Source organism: Chiroxiphia lanceolata, chromosome 1 (genome assembly GCF_009829145.1).
Source record: "Chiroxiphia lanceolata isolate bChiLan1 chromosome 1, bChiLan1.pri, whole genome shotgun sequence".
Taxonomy (NCBI): Eukaryota; Metazoa; Chordata; class Aves; order Passeriformes; family Pipridae; genus Chiroxiphia; species Chiroxiphia lanceolata.
In genome coordinates, this window is record NC_045637.1 from 17,014,982 (window position 1) to 17,039,427 (window position 24,446).

Here is a 24,446-nt window from a genome sequence, read left to right on the forward strand (position 1 = left end):
CTGTCCAAGCCATGGGCTGCAGCTTTTTCAGGAGTGTGCTGTGGGAGACGGTGTCAAAGGCTTTGCTGATGTCCAGGTAGACACATCCACAGCCTTCCCCTCATCCACGAGGCGGATCACCTGGACATAAAATGAGATCAGGTTGGTCAGACAGGACCTGCCCTTCCTAAACCTGTGCTGGCTGGTTCTGATCCCTTGTCCATCCTGTAGCTGTTGTGTGATTGCACTGAGGATGATCTGCTCCATAACCTTGCCAGGCACTGAGGTCATGCTGACTGGTCTGTAGTTTTCTGGGTCCTCCTTCCAGCCCTTCTTGTGGATAGGTGTCGTATTAGCCAGCCTACAATCATCTGGGACCTCCCCACTGAGCCAGGACCATTGGTAAATGGTGGAGAGCAGCTTGGGGAGATCTTCTTCCAGCTCCCTCATTGCCCATGACTTGTGAGAATCCAAGTGGCTCAGCAGATCACTAACTTCTTTCTTCTGGATAACAGGGGGGCTATTTGGCTCCCCATCACTGTCTATCAGCCCAGGAAGCCAGTTGTCTTGAAGACTTATGACTTATTCTTCATTGTAACATACAGTTGGTTTATCCATGGACTAAAAGCCCTTCTTAAAAGCAGATAGCAGTTTGCATTCCCTGAAGTGGAGTAGAGAAGCCTAGAGTAGAAGAATTATTCTATTTAGATATTTGTGTAGAAAAACCATAGGTAGAGGAAAATAATGATTTCCAGTGGGCATAACAAAGCCCAGACTCTTGATTTTTCCCTTCTAAAGGAAAGGCTACAAAATTAATTTAAATTTAACTACAAGATAAAATACCAGTGAAATCTGAATTAGGGCTAAAGTTAACCAGAGTTCAAGGCTTGTAAATTATACTTGCTGATTTTTTTCTAAGCCCCTGACAGAAACACTGTGGAAAATATCAGTGCTAGAATGACAGACTTTCTGACAGATCTCAGCCGCATTCACACCCCATATTGTTCATCACCGTGCATCAAGGAGAAAAACAAGCAAAAGGATTCCTTTAAAAAAAAAAAAGATCAAGCTGTTTTTCCAAAATTGTAAGGAGAAATTAAATATGTAAGCTGACTGTTAAATTTAGGTGGATCTGCAAACTAGGCCTGATTCTGTTAATTTTATATGGTAGAAATTTAAAAAAAGAGAAGTTTTATATGATCATGTGTTATTTTTTGTTTGTCACCATCATATTCTAAATTTTGCATTACATGTATTTTAGGCATAACATATTCTTACTACTTACATAAATATATTCTTTAAAATGCTTTCTTTAGAATATAGGTTTCCGAAGTTTGCCAGTGTTCACATTCTTATATTTTTATCTATTTCATTTTGAAATAATTTTGAAATCAATGATGATTTATGCCTGACAGCTGGGAGACAGTTGAGTTTTGATATTAGTTTTAAAGAGTTTTTAAATTATTATTATTTTTGTTAGAGAGTTCTTTGGTTGGTTGGTTGGATTTTGTTTGCTTGTTTGTTTGTTTGTTTTAATGTCAATTACCTGTTAGGAATTCTGTTACCTGAATTTTGCTGTAATGGCAGGGCTTACTGAAAATTTATGACATCTATTTCCAAGTGCTGTAGTTCCTTACTTTCTGAGAAACTTTTGAAATAGTTCAAAATATCTGAGAAACTCCTCACATGCTATTTTCTGCCAGTCTGAAAAATTATACTGAAGGAATAACTTGCAACTGTTACTGAAATAATGGTTCTTATTTAATCACTCTGTATTAAAATAATCTTTTCTAATGTGTTTTTACATTTTATTCTTCACTTCCTCCTTCCTTACGTCATTAAGTTGCTGTTTTCTTCCTGAAAAAAAATTAATCTTTTAATTTCTGAAGTTTTTTACTTTTTAGGCCAAATCAAAAATGAGCAAAACAAATTCAGCAAAATGCTAAGTATTTACATTTAATTTATCACAGCTATGTTATTTTGTTAACCATGTCAAAACTGTCAGTGGAACATTTCCTAAGCTTGCTGTTAAGCCTAAACCCAGTTGCCATTCATATATAATCATGTTAACAGTATAAATCTCAAGCAGGCTGGGTGCTTCAAAATGAACTCAAACGCTCATTTCATTAAATTTGTTTTGGTCAGGCCTGTTGGAACAAACTGTACTGCACCTCTTTTTACAAGCAAATGTCTCAAACTTGGCTTTCCCTAAGCCTAGTGTGAAACTGTGCCACGGGTCATCCAGACAGTGAAAGGATAAGAAAGTATGAGCATACTTAAACTCACCCTAAACTATATATTTTAAACATAATCCTATTTTTGATCCATGTAGATTAAAAAAGCTTGTACTGTATTTATCAATAGGAGATAATAAATTTTTATCCTATATGAAAATAGAAAATGTAAAAATATTTCAGTTCTGATTAAATTTCTTTGTAGTGTTAGCTACACTATTCTTCCATATTGTTCACGTACAAGTTAAAAATATCTGAGTCACATATATACTACAGTTAAAAAAAATTCTTAGAAATATATGTGGACAGAAGTGCAATTTTCTCAGCAGAATAAGAGCCCAGAGGAAATCCAGCTATTCCTATGACAGGAATTTAGCAGGTTCATCTGTGAAGGATAAATTGTTGAATGATAGCATTTGGAGTCAGGAGGTATGTGCAATTGTAGAGTGGTACAAGACTTTTCCTTCCATCCTGAAATTTTGCTATAGGTATACTTTCATTATGAAAGGAGGAGAGGTTCATTTTCTTAAATATTGTAAATTTTACTTGGCTAATTTTTTTCCTGCCATTTCTGTGACTATAGGAGTGATGTTTCACACTCTGAAAATAGAATCTACCCATAGGGAATGGGTGAGATTGTACCTATTGCAATAAGTTCAACAAAAGTAATTATTTCTGTTTCAACCATCAATGATTTTAGATTCTAGCTCTTGCCTGTATTTCAGATATTGACTCCACCTTTAGATAAAATTTTAGGTAAAATTAAATGTTGAATTTTAGTTTTAGTTCTGTTTGACTTTCTTTAAGTTCTTAAAATTATATCTTCCATCCACTTTGAATGCAAACATTTTTTCTAATTTGTACTTATGAATATGTACGCCCAAGCTAGAACTTTTAAAAAGACATATGCGTATGACTAAGAGACTCTGATAGAAAATTTCCAGTGCTCTTGCACTGTGAATATTTGAGATGTTTCAGTCTTTTTTGTTTGATGAATTTTTGGCAGAGACTTGTCACTTTCCTCCATGGTTGAGTTCACTTGGTTGCTCTTGAGAGTGATCTTTATAGGAAGTTGTTCTGCTCAATATATACCTTTTCTGTTTTCTATGACAGAACTCCTTTAAAGGTTCATGGTACCATTCTATGGTGGGCAAACCTTGGCTGCTTGATGCCCACCAGGCTGCTCTATCATACTCCCTCCTCAACAGGATGGGGAGAAAATACAATGAAAAAGATCATGGGTCAAGATAAGGACAGGGAGATCACTCAGTAGTTACTCCCATTTGCAAAACAGACTCAACTTGGGAAAGTGAATTAAATTTATTGCCAATCAAAATAGAGTAGAATAACAAACAATAAGAACAAATCTAAAAGAAGCACCTTCCCCTTACCCCTCCCTTCTTCCCAAGCTCTCTCATAACTTCTCTACATCTCCCCCTGAGGGGTGCACAGGGAGGACAGGGAATGAGGGATGCAGTCAGTCAGTAACAGTGCATCTCTGTCACTCCTTCCTCCTGATGCCCTTCCTCTGTTCCAGCATGGGGTCCCCATAGGCTGCAGTTCTTCAAGAACTGTTCTAGTATGGGCCCCCATGGTGTCATGGGTTCTGCCAGAAACCTGCTACCCCAAGGGGTCTCCATGGGGTCACAGATTCCTTTAGGCATATCCACCTGCTTTGACATGGTTCTGCACAGGCTGCAGATGGATCTCTGTTCCGCCAGGGACCTCTACAAGCTGTAGGTACAACCTGCATCAATGGTCCTCTCCACAGGCTGTAGGGGAATCTCTGCTCTGGTGTCTGGAGCACCTCCTTGCACTCCTTCTGCTCTGACCTTGGTGTCTGTGGTCTTGTTTCTCTCAGATATTCTTACTTGTCTCCTTTAGCTGCTGTTGTGCAGCATTTTTTCCACTTTCTTAAATAAGTTACCACGGAGGTGCCACCAGCTTGCCTGATTTACTCTGCTTTGACCTGTGGCGAGTCTGTCTTGGAGCCACCTGGAACTATCCCTGTCCAATGTGGGGGCAGCTGCCAATCTCTTCCCACCAAAGCGACTCCTGCAGTCCCTCCATACTCCCAAAACTTTATGATGTGAAGCTATTACACATTTATGATGCAAACTGAAGGTGATACTTGCAAGAATGTCTGCTGAGACTTAAGTCACCAGTATGATTCCTGTGTTTCCTTCAGGATATGTAGCTGCCCATTAAGTTAGACTGACATCAGTCAGTGATCTCTCTGCTTTTTTTTTTTTGGAACAAATGGCTTATCCTGCATGGGATTAAGAAGGGTAGACTTCTATGCTGGATTCGAGGATATCCTTTCTGAATAACTACTGGAAGGAAGAATAGAAGCAGGGGCAAGTTAATTAGAAGTCCTCAGTCCCTTCCTATGATTCTAATCACCTTGCTATTTAAGAACAATATTTTTTTTCCTTTTTTAAGTTCTGACTGAGCTTAGTTTTATAAGGGAAGAATGATCATGAGTTTTTTCATTGTAGTTTTACAGATCAGTTGAATTTTTTCCTGCTTATTCCTGTTACTATCTGTTTATAGTGGTCCTGGCCAATCATACTTTTTTTTAGGCTATCTAGAGCATCTTTTTCTTCCTGTGTGTGGAAATTAAAACAAAAAAGTTATTAGAGCAAAAGAACACAAAAATATTTCAGTTTTTTTCCTAACATATCTCCTTAGAAAGTGGTAAAATGTGTTGATGATAATTCTTTATTTAATGCAGTTGAGGATACTGTTTGCTTTCTTTGCAACAATGGCACGTTGCTGGCTCGTGTTCAACCTGATATCAACCAGAACCCCCAGATACAATTCCGCAAAGCTGCTTTCCAGTTGGATGGTATACGAGGTAGTTCCTTCTCAGAGGCCCAACTTTGTACTTCCATTTGTTGAACTTCATAAGATTCTTACCGGTCCATTTCTCCAGCCTGTTGACGTTCCTCTTCATGGCAGCGTGATCCTCTGGCATGTTAACCACTACTCCAATTCTGGTGTTGTGGCAGACTTGCTGAGAGTACACTCTGCCCCATCATCCAGACAACCAATAAAGATGTTAAACAGGACTTGTCCCATTGTTGACCCCTGTGATACACCACCAATTACGGCCCTCTAACTAGATTTTGTGCCACTGAAAAATATGCTCTGGGGCCAGACTTCCCACAAGTTTTCAATCGACTTCATTGTCTCTTCAACCCACACATCAACATCTTGTCTATTAATATTTTGACAATGTCAAAGGCCTACATGAAGCCCAGGTAGAAAATATCCACTGCTCTCCTCTCATCCACCAGGTCAGTTATTTAATCACAGAAGTCTTTCAAAGTTGGTCAAGCATAACTTCCCCTTGGTAAAGCCATGCTGACTACTCCTGGTGATTTTCTTGTCCAAAATATTTTCCAGAGTTAGCTGCTCCATTGGTAGTATTAATGTTAAATAAAATTATACCTAGTATAAATAATTTAAATAAAATTATAACTCAGTCGTATAATAAATGATGGGTTCAATATATTTCCCTTCTGAAACTACTCTTCTATAATCAAATATATAATAACACAATTATTTTGATGGAAGGACCTGTGATTCTGTGGAAAATTAGGGAGGGAAAGCCTATCAATCAGACAGCAGCATTTCATTAGCTTATATCATCAGATATAAATGCATATCATTTACTTACTGGGAAGTACTCAGACACCCTCATCACAAAAGCAATTAACCATCCTGAGGGCATATGAGGACACTCAGATACAAACAGAATGTATTTTCTTCTCCTTGCGAGTTTCTCTTCTACCAGTGAAGAAGGTGACCAGAAAATTCTTTTTGATTGATGAGCAAAGGGTGGGCAAGACATTATTAGCAGTCTTTAGGTGCTTTTTTTTTCCCCTAGAGTTAGCAGTGCAAATTAAAGAAATTAGGTATCTTGAGGGTATATTTCAGTGAGGTGGATTTCTTGCTGCTGCTAGTATGTTTGGATCATTCATATCATGGGATTTTGCAAGATAAGGTCTGGAGAAATAGATTTCTTGGTAGATCAATAACCAGTGTTCTGGCACTAGAGAGGTGCACAGAATTTTCAAGTTCAAGCATTTCTTCTGTTGCTATCTTTTAGGTGCAACTGTCATTCCTACACCATTTTAAAGTTAGTTACTGCGGTGGATGCCAAGTGCCCACTAAGGCACTCCATCTCTCCTCTTCTCAGCTGGAAAATGAGATGTAAAACAAGTTCTAGGTTGAGATAAGGCAGTTTATGAGAGAAAAAGAAAAGAGAAATCAAGGAGAAAAAATAAAAAGAAAGAGAAAAAAATGCATTTATTCTCTACTTCTCATCAGAAAACGCTGTTCAGCCACTTCCCGGGAAGCAGGGCTTCAGCACACGGAGCAATTGCTCCAGAAGGCAAACATTGTAAATAACAAATACCTCCCCTGCCTCCCCCTTTCCTTACCTTTTATATCTGAGCTGATGTCATATGGTATAGAATATCCCTTCGGCTAATTTGGGGCAGCTGGTTTACTTGTGTCCTCTCCCATGACCTTGCCCACTACCAGCCCCTTAATGGGGGAGGAATGTTGAGAGACAGTGCTGATGTTGTGCCAGCACTGCTCAGCAGTAGCCAAAACACTGGTGTGTTATCAACACCTTTCTAGCTACCAATGCAAAGCACGGCACTTTGAGGGCTGCTGTGGACAAAATGAACTCCCATCTCAGCCAGACCTAATACAGTTACTATCTAGTAATTTCCTTCAGTGTCTAGATCAAAAATTTTATCTTCTTCTCTCATATCTTAATAAAAAATGAAATTAACTTGATTTTATAGAAAGCCACTAGTAATTTTTAGAGGTAGAATGTAGCTCATTTAAGCTGTATCTTGGCTTAATTTTTAAGTACTCTTCTAAGGAAAAAAGATTCATAGCACCTTTAGAAACTTCATCATTATTTTCCTGGTAAAATGTCATATTTTATGGAGTGAAAACTGTATTATACATCTGAAAATATTTTTAGAGTTACATTTGCATTGGAAGATTCAGGATAAGAGATGAACATATGGAAATATATGCAACTATATAATAAGGAACTAGATACACATATTGAACAATTGTCTGGAAAGCCCATTTTCTGGAACATATCCTCCTGAGCATGTGCTCTCTCTGAAAAGCTCTAGGAAGTTCTTGAGGTAGTCATTAACAATTCAGTAAAACCTTTTCTCATTTTATTTCCGAGTTGGATAATAGACTCAATTTTACCCAAAGATTGGGTTCTAAAGGGTATACTCCAAGGCTCAGAAAAAAGATACATCTACTGAAATTTATTAGTAATTGGACCTCTGCTCCCACTGATTCCTTTGAAAAAGTCCTTACAAAATTATTAGAGACCAAAATGCATCATCGTAATTTTCAAAAAGTTATTTTCTGAATAGGCCTTTTTTTTTTTTTTCTGTTGAGATTGGATAATATTATTAGTATTACTGCCTTTTTATTATTATTTATTTCTGGGTTTATAACTTAAATCTAAATCAGGCATTCAAAGCTGTTTGTTGTTCTGGATTTATAAATAGCAAGAGCAGACTGGGATGTCGAGAGAATGTTACCTCCTGTTTATCTACTTCCATATCTTTTTTAGGGAATAAATAGGTCAATATTTTTTTTTTTTAATAATTTGGGGTTTTATATAGATGTGTGTATATGGAGGAAGAGGAAGTACAAGATTCCTTTATCCTCGTAGTAGTGTCTAGGGACATATTTATTTTCATCCACTGAAACAAAGTTCAAAATATTATTAGCATGTATCAGATTAGTTTTAGTAGTCTGATATCTGCTGGATATATCACAAAGGCTACTGTAAAGGCACAAAATTTTGGGGACTACTGAACGTCTCTTTCTGAAAAAAGAAGAAGATAGTACATATTATATTGCGTAATTTAAAGATATTCTTCTCAGTTCTGAAGCTGTACAGATACATATCTGATATCATTACTTGACTCATAATGTGTAAAAAGATAGATAAAGACTATGGTGATAAAATGCCTGAGGTGAAATTCTCCATCTTTGAAATTTTTCTGGTGCCTGTCTTCCAGAACCCGCTTTTGATAGTATCATCCTCTTATTAAGAATCCTGTAGCTCAGGTGTATCATTGGTGAAATATTTTTGTTCATGGTATTGTTAGCCGACATTATTCCTCACCACTGAAAAACATTTTGTGGTCGCTCTGCATTTTTAATTTATTTTTTTCATCTTTGAATGAGATTTTGGGGCAGTGAATAAATACAATAAATGCATAAATATATTATAGCACGCTTGCTGCTTACATGGATCAATAAAAACAATGGGTCTTATTTCATTTATATTAATGATGGTTTTGTCTTGCTCTGGGAAACTGGAAAAAAAGATTTTACTCGAATTTATAGATCAAGAAAGAATACTTGCCCCTGTGCTTCTGATTACTATGCATCTACTAACCAGATCAATAGCAGAATTTAGTAATGTTAGTCTGATTTAAAGTATGTGGTATATAGTAATAAATCATCACAGTTTTCCCTGAAGTGTTTATTCTTATGAACAACAGACTAAAATCTAGAATTACCTTAAGGTTTTTCTCTAATGTTAAACTAATTCAAGGATGCCACCTACCTTTGTTTTGCCATTTTCAACTTTTTCAGAGAATGAACATACAGACTGTTAAATGACTGGTAAAAACAGAATTTTTGGAAATTTTATTAAAATGCTTTAAGTTATTTACTCATCTTAGCTAAATTTCAGTTTTTGTTTTTAAAGGCTCCAGTACACTCAGCTTTTAATGCTGGTATCATCAAACACCTTTTCAGTGTTCTAAAGGGAATAGTCAATATAATAAGCACAGCAAATCCAGCTGTCTTTGAACGTGATCAAACTAAATTTGACATTGTAAAACAAGGACTCTGAAAACGTATCACTAAGATACCACTTATTTTCTTGCTTGTTGGCATATTTGCAAGGATGTCAAGTACATTTTGTATTGTACATTGTGTGCGTACTTTACGTGTCAAAGGTAAACAGCAAAGGATGAATTTCCAAAAAATACACAGGTTTTTTAGAGTTGCAATATGAAAATATTTGCTATGTAGCAAATTGGTTTTCTGACTGTTTCATGTTGTATATTGACAACTTTGCTCTTGCTCCATTTGTGCAAATTCCCCTAAAACTAAATGTCTTCAATATCAGTTAACAAGCATATTTGTTAAATAAATGGCAAGCTTACTTTACCAGCTCCAAAGTTTGTGCTATAAATCATCTCAGGTTTGGTACGTGAAACCTCAATTGAATTGGGTTATGTAGTAACTTTTACATACACCTTGCTTACCTTTTAATTACCTGGAATCGTGAAGTACTTCATTCATACTATAGAGTAGCTATTAGTATTGATACTATATAGTAGCTACTATAGAGTAGCTATTAGTAGTTGGGTTTAATCCTCTTCTGTCAGGGGTATACCTGGTAAACAAAATTATTTACTGTCTCAAGGAATAATGTTTTATTTTTTACTATACATAAAATATGGTCCTATTTGGTGATTGCTGTTTCTGGTTCTGATTTACCACTGTCAGTTTTGCACAAAGTTGCAGCATTCTCTAATTTTCAGTTGACATAGAAACTTTTAAGAAGAAATCATGGTAATAGAACTACAAGAATAAGATTATCACATGTTAATATTCCAGATTTATAGTCAGTTGCTGTAGCATATTTCGGTTTTTAATATATTTTTAAATTGTTGACGTTATTAATAACATCATTGCTACTTCTTTCTCAAAAATGTGACTGTTTCACAGAATATGATATGAGACAGATATAGACTAATCTATGCATGTGTGGCTTTATGGAACTACACTTTTCAATGTCATACCTATCCCATTATCACAGTTTTAGGTGAGTTACAAAGAGAGTGAGCCAGAAACCTTGTAACAAAACATCATTTTACTGAAAAATATTAATCGAGAAAAAACAAATAATAAACTTTTTTTCATGTACATTTATTTTGATTAAAAATAAAAAAGCTTTCTTATCTCAGAAAATAATTTCAGAGTGCAGAAAAAAGAAAGATTATATCAGAGCAGCCAGATCACAGCAGAATCATCAATAATTTGAGAATTCACTAGAGAGCAGTGGAAAAATTGAAGCTGAAGCTTATGATTTAAACACAAAATCAAATTTAGTTATTTTTTTCATGTTTCACAGTATTCCCTAATGAGTCAGATGTTTTCATGGAGTTCTGTTACTTTTTTATTTTTGAGCATTGCTAAAAAAGAATGAAAAAGGTCTTACATTTCTCCAGTGAAATGAAAATTTTTTTTTTGTTGATCCTAATCAAAAAAAAAGGTGTCTTGAAACTGACATTTTCCTTAACCTCTATCTTCTCCTTTCTGATGAAATACACGTAGTATGGGTTATTGTTGATTGTGCTAACAAAATCTGTTTTAGCTTTCTGACAAAGCTTATAAAGACAAGTACTTCAACTACAAAAAGGCAGATGCTTTGTATCAATTTGGTGGTACTCAAGTAAAATAAAACATCTGAAAGGATATTAATTAAAAAAAAAATACTGTTCCACTTTCCAAGAAATATCTGATAATGAGATTAGATTTCTTTGTGTGTTTAGTGGAAAACATGATTAAGATTTCAGAGGATGAATTAATTATGCAATTTTATAACATCTTGGTTTTCTTACTATTATGCATAAGTATTGATGTTTTTGCTGCTGTGTTATTGCAAAATGTATTTTACATTTAATAAGTGCAATATAATTTCAAGTTGAATTCAATACTACTAGCACTATTTGCCTGTGTATTATTGTGGAGTCTTTGTTCTGTTCTGATGTAACTGCACATCTAATTACATATAATTGTAAAGTGGATCAAAAGTAAGACACTTTTTTTTTTTAAATTGTGAATGAATATGTGTCAACCTTAAATCTAGATGTTTAAATTCTTATGTCTAGGCTTACAAATTTTGTGACTAGAACAGCACAAACTATCAAAAATATTTTTTTAAACTAAGGTTAAGAAGATTTATGAGTGGTTTTCTCTGCTTTACTCAATTAAAGCAAGTCAGCTTCTTCCCTACACAATTTCCCGTGCCCTGTCTGTCTGTGCCCTCTTGACTCTCTGTACTTGACTGCACCTCCTGGGCTACGATACACACATATACATGGACACACACATTTATATATGTGAATATGCCAAACTGGCTGTTCCTCAGTGTACTTATATTCCTATTTACACCTCTAAAGGAAAGTGTTTCTCTTCCCTTTGGAACAAGTTACAATCCTCATAACATACATCAGTTTTCCAACTTTCCCGTCGAGGCTTTTGTTCATAGAAATATGTCCTTCTTTAGTTACAAGAACCCCTGTGTAACAAAGTAATATGAGCTTTAAAGGACTTGATATTAATCCATCAGAATGGCATCCACATCTTTAACCACAAACACTCTCAGTTCTCAATTATAACTGTCAATAAAGAGAATTTATTAAAGCATTAAAGATTCCTGCATACAATTATTCTGTCATTTTTATCTATATGAAAGTTTGAGAAACTTCTATTATTTTACATAGAGACAGAGTAACCATGATTACTACTTGGGTAGCAACAATGTGCTTTATTTTCTTTTCTAATAATATGGCTCAATTTTGCTCTAAGTGAAAAATTCATTGTTTTCTTAAAATGCAGCTGAATTTTTTATCCTTCAACATAAATATGCATACAGGGATTTAACTTACAGGATATTAAAAATGGCCATGTTTCTGATACTTGTATTTTACTAAGAAAATTACTTTTACCTTTGATGCCTCTCTATCCTACTTGAGCCAGATTACAGATGTCAGGAGTAAATTATATTCTTCACCTTCGCTGTATTTACTCAGTGAGGTACAATTATTTAGTTGGTATTTGAAGACAGTTGTATTGCACAAAGTGCAATTAGTTCTATTGCCCTTTGAGTATATATTAATCAAAATCTAATGCAATTATCCAGAACTGTAATAAACATGTAACAACTACATAAATAAGTAAAATTATGGTGCTTTAAGGAAGTCAGCAGAGGGATGATGCCTGTAAGTTATTATAATTCATATTTCATGAACCAAACCCTTTCAGTTAATTACAATAATTTATTGTATAATATGCTAAAGTTGCATGTAATTATTAATTAGAAGATATATTTTATTTATACTGATGGAAATCTTATTTACAGACTCATCTCTCAACTACAATTAATTATTTATTTCTAAAATATATTTATTTTATTTCCTAGGTTATTCAGATAAATTTTGAAGAATTTGATCTGGAGATTGGTTATGACACACTGACAATTGGTGACGGAGGAGAAGTGGGTGATCCTAAAACTGTGCTTCAAGTGTAAGTCTTTTGCATTTACAATTTGTATGCATTGAAGAATGTAATTAGTGTGTTTTTGGTGAGACTAAATAATTATTAGGATCAGGTAAATAACAAAAACTAATCTTAATGAGTTTCTAAAATTACTGAAGGTGACAGTTTAAATACATTGTTACATAATTACTGCTCTAAATTCAGAAAGAGATGAGCTAGACATCACAAAAGAAAAAGATAAGCTAAAATTAGAAGCTTTTAAGATGCATAGTCTGGACATTCACGTGTAGAAGTAAATTTTAGGTGCTACTGTGCCACCTTTATAAGTGTGTTCTCAAACTGAAAGTGTGTAAGAACATAATTGAAAATAGATAAATGGACAACTTATACACAAACTTTTACAATCTCCTAACAAGGTTAACATGACAAAAGATATGCTATAGAATGTTGACCTTTAAGTGCTTCTTGACTATCATAGATAACTCAAAAAAGCAAGTTAATATAGTGATGAAAATTACTACAGAGAAAGGTTGAATAGGATATTACCTAAACCACATATTTCAAAGAAGCACTGAATATTGAATAAGATTCTTATCATCCATTGACATTCTTTTAGAATATGTGAGCCCAGATATATAGACATACAATATACTTAACAATCACTGATTAACTTCAGAATCCATATTTCTCAAATACTTAACTTGTGGCACTAATTTTTGTTCATTCCACAGTCACTTGAAAATATGCAGAACACTGTAATTAGTATTGTTGTCTGTCATTTTATGTAGCTCCAATTCTGTTCTGAGTAAATAATTCAGTATTTTCTAGGAGAAATGAATGCCTCTTAAATTACATTGTATTTATTTTTTTTCAAATGGGAATCAATATTATGAAAAAAAAAATCCAAACCGAAAGTGTTATTTATTGCTTAGAAACCATATTTTGCTTGTAAGGGATTGTCTAATATTTAGAAAATATTTTTTTTAGAGGCCAAATATTCTTTACTTGTTATTTTTAAATAAACTGACCTCCAGGAAGTACCTCATGTTATCATTAGTTCAAATGAGTTAGAAATTAAAACACAGATAAGAACAGAAGGAAATGTGATAAATGTTTAGTACAAAATATATTTAATCATAAAAGAAAAGAATAGCAAAATTAGAATTCCTTAGAATTATATTCACTATGGTATATTTAATGGAAATATATTAAAACAACTTTGTGTATTGCAGTTTTCCATTATTCACCATTAGAATGATATCAGGAAGTAGTTTGCTTGAGTACCCTGAAACCAAGGTTTACCTCTTTCTCTGTCCTAATTTCACCTCATTAATATTAGTAGTTTTACAGCTTTGAACAGAACATACAGCTTTTTCAGGATTTGCAGATTTTTATCATGAATTCCCCCTCAGATTTGTCATTCAAAAGATAGATTATCTGACCTTCTAGTTTTAATTGGTTTTGTAATCATTCTGTCTTTTCTGTTCTGTTCTATTTTGTTTAATATCTTTGTGAATGGTCAGGACAAGGGTTTAAGTGCACCCTCAGTAAGTTTGCAGACAACACCAAGTTGGTCAGGTGTGTTGATCTGCTGGAGGTTAAACAAAGAGGTGAAGCTCACGGGTCTGTAGTTTGCTGGATCTTCCTTTCTCTCCTTTTTAAAAATGGGAGTGATGTTTCCCTTTTTCCAGTAACCAGAGACTTCAGCTAACTGCTATGACTTCAAATATGATGGAGGGTGGCCTGGCAACAACATCCACCAGTTTCCCCAGGATCTTGGATGCATGTTTTCAGGCCCCATAGACTCTTCAGGCTCTTCAGTTTTGTCAAATAATCTCAGACCTACTCCTTGCTTACAGTGGGAGTGACCTTCTCCCCCAGCTCCCACGTAGAGGGCAGGGGAAAGAAATGGGAAGCCAGACTGCCAGTGAAGACTTAAGTCAAAGAACTCATTGAGTACCTCAGCCTTCTCTATATCCATTGTCACCAGTTCTCCCTTCTCATTTATCAAGGTGGTCACACTCTCCATGACCTTTTTTTCCTGACCAATGTTAGAAGCATTCATTGGACATTGTTCCAATGTCAAATGATGGAAGAAGCTGCCCAGGGAAGTGGTGGAGTCACCATCCCTGGAGGTGTTTAGAAGATGTGTAGATGTGGTGTTTAATTACATGGTTTAGTGGTAGACTTGGCAGTGTTTGGTTAACAGTCGTAACTGATGATCTTAAAGGTCTTTTCCAGCCTAAATATCTGACTCTTAGCAATGAGAAGACCAGGATTTGCACAAGTATTTCAGGTTCAATTGCTTTAAGATAATGCAAAGTCTCTTCAGTGGATTGTAGATGTGTTAATTGCTTCTAATAATAAATGTGAGAAGTGGGGAAATACTGTAATTTCTATTTTATAGCCAGTACCAGTCATTAAAAATATATTTCTGACAATGCTGGAATTCAATTTCTGCTATTCTTAGATTTCTAAACTATATGGAATCTTCTCTCATGTAGAAAGAACCTTTATTAAGTACCAATTCACCAGGTCTCATTAAAATTTAACTGAAGTATTATTACTGAATTGCAGTATGCATTGAGGCACAGTAAAATATTTTAAATTTTAAGTAATGTGGTAAAACAGTCTGTACAGCTTGTAATTCATTGAATATGTTAGTATTTTATAAAAGTATTTCTGATAACAACACTTAGTTGGGGAGAAATTATGAACATACAGTATTAAACTTGTCACAAATGTAAAGGAATTCTGAAAAATTTTCTTTAATAAAAAAGTTAATTAGAATTTTCAAGTGTTAACATATGATAAGAGAATCTGTTCTGTAAATAACTAGGTAAATAATTTTAAAGAATTATTACTATAGTGATCCTGGAAAAGTAGAAAAGAGGTACCTCATTAATTAATGGAGTTTTAATATTAAGTAACATTGTATAATCAAAATGTATATAAATCACAAGCATATTATTTTTGTTTACCAGTGGAATGATTATTCTGTGATCAGAAGTAACAGTGGTGAAGTTATTAGGCTTGAAATGCATAAAAAAATTACATGGAAGATGGAACATAATTGAGTACTGTAAAAAGCATGTAAATCTTTTCTCCTGTGGGCCATGCAGACTTTGTCTGAGATATGATGCATAACAAATAAATCAGCCGTTGTATCATTTAATTTTTGGATTTTAAATTTTAAAATAATTATCTTTCCTCCAGAAAATTGCTGAAGAATATTGGTTTGAATATGTCCGGTTTACATGTTGATAATGTCAAAACATTTATCTTCCAATTTATCAGTTAATCAGGGAACCTATCCAAGTGCTTAATCCTCTAGTTTTACTGGGCACTGCTTGATAGGAAGGTTCACAACTGAAAACTGAAGTTAAGTGGCATTTCAATAGAACTATGCTTCCTAAATTGATAATTGCAGTCCTGGTTATTCCTACTCTGTGGATGTTAATCACAGAAGTAGCTAAACTGCAAAGCCTTTTCAGTACTTGTCATTAAGTTTCCCTCAGTGCCTGTAGTTCTGAGCCTATGTATACGTGGACCCAAAAATGTGAATTTGCTCCACCCTAGGGTGAGTCTGGCACACAGGTGAACTGAAAGCTATACATTTTTTTGTCTCTGTGATAAGATGACTAATATGAAGGCATGTGTTAAGCGTTATTACCAAGGGATAGAGGGGTAGAAGGAAAATAAATGGTGGATCCCCTTTCATACATCAGTCCCAGCACTTTTTCAGGATGCTTGGAAGTTTGTTTTCAGCAGGTAGTCTGACAGTTGCTGCAGGTGACTTTTAAACGCAATATGCATCTGGGTATGGATTCCTGTAACACACGTTTGGAAAATCCAGTGCACAAGACATGAAACCCATTCTTAGTCTTTTTGTATGCTTGTTGTGTTGGGTGTGCATGCATCCAATCTCCCATATTACACACTGTCTTCTGCAAATGGAGAGTGTTGGAATCTTCTGAATATCCTCTAATCCAGCCTTCAGTGTACTCTCTCAGGGGGAGAATGTGTGTCACTAGCATGAGGGAGGGGTAGTTCTGGAGTTGCAGAGGAAGAGGTGGAAAACACCCTGCTGAGTATTGTAACTGTTAGGCTTTTTAATAAAAAGAGAGACTTCATAACCACATACTTCCATTTCTACTGCTCACAGTGTTCACTGTTCGCCTTTTGAAAAGGAAGGTGTAAGGACTTGCTTCCAGGAGAGAAATCCAGGTAGTGAATCCAGGGTAGAGGAAGCCACATAAATCCATGGAAAAAAAGAAAGAATAATTCACAACTTAAGAATTGTGTTATTATCTTAAATAATTCTAAAATACCATTTTTTCTGAATCTCATTACTCTGTGGCCCCTTCCCAACTCTCTTGCATGGATCCTGAAGGACTTAAAAAAAGAACAACAAGTGATTTATGTGTTTTGTTGATTTATTCTTTCTTTTTTAATGCATTTTCAAATGATATTTTTTTTCCTCATGTACTATTTAATTGGAAAGTATTGTTTGTCGAAACTAGGGATTTAAAAAAATGTATTTATAATTCATTTCAGCAAATAGAAATGTTAAAAAGTGTGATAAGTGTTTATCATAGGAATTATTCTATCTGACATGACAGAGAGATAAATATTCTCAATGGCCTTAATATTCAAAAAATATACTGTCAACCACCAGTTACAATTACAAAACACTGTTAGCCATTACATCAGTGTTGTTTCTGAGGAACATCCTGTTAATCTACTAGTTTGGCAAAGACTGAACTCACTGAAGACACTTTCCCTTAGTGCAGGAATGAGCAGTTAATACGTTTTGGCCAGGCATTTACTTGTTCTGTTCTGGCAAGAGGCTGTGTAGTAGCTCCATCTGTGAACACAGATGTGGGAAACAGACATGAATTTCTCCCACAGTAGAGTATTTCATACAGAAACAAGCTAAAAAAGACCAGAGGGGAGAACTAAAATTAACTGCAAAATATATTTTAAATAGTCCATTTGAAGTTTCAGCTATCTTTAAAAAATGGTTACAACTGTGAAAAAAATTAACTAACAGTTTGCACTCTTATACAGTCTTGTGCTTATGATCCATTTTACAAGAATGGAAAATGTTTTCGAACTTTTCAGCATTCTGTTTCAGATGATAAACTCTTACCAAAGTTTTGGGAAAAAAATGTAATATGACATAAAACTGCAGCTTTCCCAACATTTCCTTTTTGCTATCATATTATTTCATTCAGCAAACAGAATGAATATTTAGAGTTGCATTGACTTGCAAATTTTTGCAAACAATATGAAAAGTGGAAAAAAATAAAAAAGAAAAATCAAGTTTAATTCTTTCTAATTAATCACCATCCTGCAACCAACATTAGAAGGTTTTAAAGTTTGTTATTTTTCTTAATGAAGAAGCAGATGTCAGGCTGTTCTTCCATTGCTGTGGTAGAGGTGATGAGGGGAGGAGAGAGAGTGCAGCGAACACATGGACCATCATAATAGTGTTGCTATTTAAGAATAGCAGCTTCCTTTTCAATATGCAAGGCATGTATTCCAAAGTGAGTAGTTGTATACCAGAGAAATCAAAGAATCAGTGTAATGCCTCATTATGGGCTTCTAGTGCCTTTGATATACCTGCATGTACCCGAGTCATGCACACAGGGCTGCCAGATAAGGTTCAGGATTAGGGAAGTTACGTGACTTTCTGGACCAGCAACTGAAATATTTCAACACAACGTGAGTAGTAGTTACGTGTGTTTATAGGCTGCAGTCAAATTCTCAGTCATTGGAAACTTGAGAGCTGTCTTGGCTAGCCAGCCAGGAGATAACTAAATTAGTGTGAGCTGAATGTGATGAATTTATAAAACATAAAAAATGCTAAGTAGTTATTTAGATTCCTTACAAAAAGACAAAAAAATCTAGTTACTTAAATGGCTTTACAGATTTTTTTTTTTCTATCTATAGGTTAACTGGGAGCTTTGTACCAGACTTAATTGTGAGCATGAGCAATCAGATGTGGTTGCACCTTCAAACGGATGAAAGTGTGGGATCAATTGGTTTCAAGGTTAACTACAAAGGTAATGATACAACACTGGAAGCACATGTAACGGTGTACCAAAAATTAAGACAATATTATGAAATGTTTTTCTTTCATATTAGTGGATGAATTCTATTTCCAGTTCTTTCAGTTTTAAAAACAGGAAAATGCAAGCTGAATTTAAAAAAAAAAATAGAAAAAAAGTTAATTTATTCTCTTAAAGGTCTTATGTCACATGAAACTGCACAGCTTTTATTTGCTGTGTTCTTACAGCAGTTGGGTTTTGGCATATAATTTTACCTTTATTTTATGGTATTTAATATTGAAAAATATTAAAATGAAGTAATTATTTGATTATTTAAAGCTAAATGTGTAAAAAAATGAATACTTCCTACATTTTTTTGAAAATTAATTATGCCTATCACAACAGAAAAAAAAACACTTCAAGTGAAGAACTCGAATTTCTGCTGAGCTTGAGCCAAGACAAAGGAAAACTTACCTAATAATGTTCTTTATGATCTTCAAGTGCATAATGCACAATATAAAACAGCTGTTGCTGTTTGACATTTCTGGGAGAATAGGCAGTTTTTATAGACTATGAACAGCAAAGTCAACCAAAGTACAACATATACATACATATATATGCAGTTCTATATTATTACAGAATTAGTTATGTTTATTATTCTTATACTACATTTAACAGAACTGCATGTATTCTTGTAAGAATTTTTTTAATTGAATGGTTTCTGCCTACCACCCAAACCAGATAATAGAAAGTGTGATTATTCAACAGAAAGGAAGAGAGGAAAGACAAAAGTTAAACCAGTGACTGCCTGTATTAGAAATGGAGCTGATGTTGCTGAGAATGGGAAAATGGGGTGAATAAGAGTACTGAGAGTAAACCTGTACAATGTGACTTACTGGCTTTTTTCCTGTCCATAACTTTCCTTTGGCTTTCCGTGTCTATTAAGCCCCATAGTGGTATGGCATGAGTGCACTTCGCTCTTAATATCTTGTAGACTAAGACAGAAAGATCTTAGTACTTTGTTGTATGGTGGCCATTAAGAACAAGGATTTCCACATTCCAGCTGTTGAAAGGGGCAAGAAAAATAAATAGTATAAACAAGTTTAAGAATTTGTTAATATAGCAAAACTCGAAACATAGCTGAGTGAAAAAGGAAGTGTTTTAGATCTGAACTCCAAATAATCTGCACAGGTTAAGTTGTTGATTCTATTATTTACAGGATTCTTTTCTGGTAAAATTAATTTTGCTTGCAACAATTTTAGTTTGCAGAAGGCACAGGATTATTGTCTATTCTTGTAATGTACTACTATGTCTTGTTTTATTCATGAGTTACATTTATTCTTAGAAGCTATAGTTCTGCAAGAATAAAATTAATCGAATATGAATAGTTAGAAGGATACAGAAAGGGTGAACATTCATAACAGTATCTCCATATAATCAATTTTGTGATTGCGTACCTAGATATTGAGTCTATATTTCTTTCTTGTCTTACAATGGTAGTTTACACTAGTTCACTGAATAGCACTTGAATGCATCAAGCTTTCAGTGGGATAGATACTGTGTGGTGGGGCTTGTTTTGGGGTTTTTTTTGCTTTGGTTTTATTTTGTGGGTTCCCCCCCCCCCAATCCAGAATATGAGATAATTTTTTTATATAAATTGCCTTCACTTAGATCCCTGAGATGATGTATTCATTAGAGAAATATTGGGCAATGTTCATAAAACGAAATGGGAGGAGTAGCGAAGGCAAGTCAGGTTTGAAGCGGTTGCTATTTCTGTTGTTTTTCCTTTGTGTTGAAGTTCTTTCTTGTAAAGATGGTAAGCTCTGAAAATGTGTAAATAGATAGTTTTTTAGATGATCAGCTATTCTGAAATTTAAGTTTTGGAATTAATGAATTGGAAGATGAGAGAAAGTCCAGTGAGGTAAACTGAGCATTTATGTTAGAACAATGCATTCAGGGCTATGACAGAACTCTGAATTCTTTATAGAATCAAAGAATTGCAAAGAATTTTCTCTTTTCAAAGACTTTTAAGAATTGCTTGAAAGAATCATGATTTCTAGGAGTCAGGGTCAGAAGACATTTTATTTTAATTGATTCCATGAATTATTAATTATTAATTTTTTTAATTACTCCCAATTACTAAGTTAAGCATACAAGTACAAGTACGCCCAACTTGCTTGTACATCTCTTGACTAGATCAAATTCTGTTCCTTTAATTTGTCCCACCTCACAAATTTCACTATCCAATTAGACACCTAATTATGACTGATTCTGTATCTATTTATGTCTTATGTAATAAGGTCTTGCAAGTTTCTGCTTACATCAAAGGTACAATTAAATTAGCATTTTAGATTAGATTCAGCAGTTTGATTTTTGAATGGAATCTTCTTCTGATCATTCTCACTGTCCTTGTTTTAGTTTCCATCATGGAGCAATCTTGAAAGGCACAAATTACACTTGTTTGAGGTAATTCATAATATGCAATTTAATAGCATCCAACTCCTAATGGGCATTTATCAGGACCTTATAAAGCTTTTCCAAAGTAAAACCACTAAAACATAATTAAATGCTCGTAGATAGTATAGATACTGTATCTTTTATTATTTCAATTTACAGACCTGCTTATGTTGGAGTTAATTAGTTGATATTGTACTTGATAACAGTACCTACTAACAGCTAAAATAATTTATCACTAAATGGTTTTGATGCCTAAATATCTGCTTTAGCGCTTCTGAGACTCAGCTAACTGGAGGTAGTGGAGATGTACATGCCTCATTCCATCAAAATTCATAAGGACATTCTTCAATGTAATTGACATTTAGTTCTGAGTCTGGCAGACATTTTTAAAATATAGGTTGTTCCAAATCCTACATGGAATATGATGCAAGGAAGTAAAGGTCATTACCCAGTGCCCCTCAAAATGGTATACTTGCTCAAGGTGTAAGATAGAAGGTCACCTCTTTTCTGGCTTGAATAGAATTGAATATGCCATACCATTTTTAATTATAGAAATAGACAGATAAATTTTTTAATACCTCCACATTTATCAGTTTTCAGCTGAGTAATTCCTTTAAATTTATGTTATTATAGGAACTAATATTTTATTCACTTTTATGTATCTGCCATTTGAGATAATCTAGTAAGTTTCTCTGAAATAATAAAATTAAGTGTCTACTTGTACATTATTATGTGTCTACTTGTACATTAAGATGTTGCATATGGAGTTATTTTATGGTTTTAATAGCTAGATCCCATTGTAATTATTTAAATATAAAAAATAGACATAAGTATTGGAGAAAGTATTTTAAAGTAAATAAGTTTTCATTGTTGTTTTGAAATTCCTTTTACAGTAACCCATAGAATAAAACTAATTAGGAAGGTAGAATAATGAATATCAGGATTGGGCAGGACAGAAATACAAGCACTGACTTACTAGAGATGTATTTTACCTGTTATCTCACTTGTATAAGCTGGCTTTGTTTGTTTGTTTATACGGTTCAAATATATATGTAGTTTTATTAAGTAAAAGCATGGAATATTTAGAAACCTGAAATTTTAAGTTAAATATTTTCAAATCATAATTTTGGGGATTTTTTTTTTTAGTTACTGTTCACAAGTTGCATGAATACTTTGGATCCTTCAATATTTCAGGAAAAGATGCCATATTGTCACAGTAGCACTTCTATTCCCAAATCCATGATGAATAGTTGATGGTGAACAGGAAAGAAACACTTATCTAAACAATAGAAGAGAAACAATCTCCAGCATATTTAAACACTGGAACTGAATGGTCTTTATCTATAACTGAATTAAAAAGAGCTGCAAAAAGTACAAGACAAACAAATAAAAACATGGCATAGTGTTCAAACACTAGAAACCCAATTTTGTGAAATAAGATTTTGGAGAATTGTAAATATATTTAAATTCACAAAAAGCCTTGAGAATCTAGCAATGGAATCTTACAGTTCTTGGAAAACTATAAATGGGAATTTTAAATGCAAGAACTTTCATATACACAAGCTTCCTTTTGTAACTTTGGACATATGTGCAAAATTAAATTCAAAAGATTCCTTATACAGTTTTTCAAAAAACCCCGTATGACCGAATTTGTGAAATTAAAGAATAATGTAAATAATGATGATGTAAATTAATAGAAAAAAGAATATTTTAAGAAATAAAATCAGTAATGTAAGCACAGTGCATAACTATTCTGTATTAGGACCATGTGGGAAAGCTGAACTTCTGTTTAGGTCAGATTTGAGTTCTCTGAAACAGAAGAAACTATCCTCAGGGCAGTCTAATTCTGTTGGGTCCTGATATTAAACCCTCTGTTTCTGAGCTGTGGCCAAATCTGAGGGATTTTTTTTTTGTGTGTGGTGTCTTGGTTTTATTTTTCCCTAAATAACTGGCTACATGCTCTTTAAGACCTCTTAAATCAGTAGGTTCTTCTGATAGTTCTACCTCCTATCAGGACAAAATCTGTACAATAATACACCAGATATACTCTAATCTAATTGCTTAAGAAAATAAAGTTAAAGAAGGTTACGTTGACTGGAGTGTAATGATAAGTTGTAGAAGAGGATTGTTTAATATGTCAAGTTAGGTGGGAGTGTAGGTAAAAAATGAATTTAAAGCAAAGTAGACGTGCTTATTCAATTTTCTGCATCGATGATCTAATTTTAGGATATGGGATTTACACTCTGACACCCAGTATTTCAAAAGATTTCTTTTTGCTTAAAGCATGACTTTCATGTTGCTTCAACCACTGTGGCAGCCTGGGGTAGCCTTCTGGAGTTTCTGATCCGCATTTTCATCCTATTTTCCTAGCAGTAAGCACTGAGTTGCAGACACATCTGAGGTTTTTTGTCCCAGATGGCACAGAGATATTTTTCCATTACTAACTGCTCAACAGCCTTTGCTTTTTTACTGGTGACAGAATACTGAATGATCTGAATTATGCAGATAGTTTAATCCATTGTTAGTCCTCTAACTAAGTCTGGAAACATGAATTTCAGACGTATATGTGAAATTTGCCATAACACGGGCTTCAGAAAGGTCTCACAAGTTGTGAGTAACTTATCTATGAAACATATGTCTTTGTGTTCATTCTACCAAGAAAAATATAGCTTTAATTCTTGCTGTTAATATTACCGTCTAACTTTAAAAAAAAAATCTCGGTGAGATTGTGGACAGTTTCATTATGTAGTTTTTGTTTTGGGGTTTCAAAGGACATTTGATGTGGTTTTCTTAGTTAAATACTACATAGACCTCCTTTTGTGAGAAAGGGGGAAGTGAACCTTTTGTCCTTTCTGCACATCAAAATCAGGAATTAAATCTATGACAAATTTCTCATTTCTGAACTGTTCAGTTTATCAATTTCAGTATATATTCTCTTGCGATATTTTCACTGTTGTGATGATTTCTGTTGCCTTTGTACCCACACTCCTCTGTGTTTCTCATCATGTGTTGTTCTCTTTGTGTGTGCTTTGTGGTGCAGTAACTAGACAGGATCATATCAATGATTTATGTAATTGGATTCTGATACCCTCAATTCTATTTCTTGTGCATCCTAACTTCATTTTGCAGAAAGAATGACAAGCAGAGATTCATAGTAATGACAAAAATCCCTGCAAATTATTTTAACCCATGTAAGCCTCATGATTAGTACAAATTTTAAAAGATTTAAACACTTCTTTTTGTGCAACCCCACTAAGCAACAGTTTACTGATATAGCACAGCTTTCTTTGTACTGATTAAATTTCTGCTGAAAGTGTGTTATTGACAAGTTTTGTAATTCAAGATTGTTAACTTTCTGCTA

General features: G+C 34.2%; 1 protein-coding gene across 1 annotated transcript in view; it reads left to right on the top strand.

Annotated features, from left to right (window-relative positions):
- CSMD3 (CUB and Sushi multiple domains 3) overlaps nt 1-24,446 on the top strand; it is a 605,915-nt gene that overhangs the window by 285,779 nt on the left and 295,690 nt on the right. The window contains 2 exon segments of the mRNA XM_032696902.1: nt 12,499-12,602; nt 18,531-18,643. Of these exon segments, the coding sequence (XP_032552793.1) occupies nt 12,499-12,602; nt 18,531-18,643 (217 nt within the window).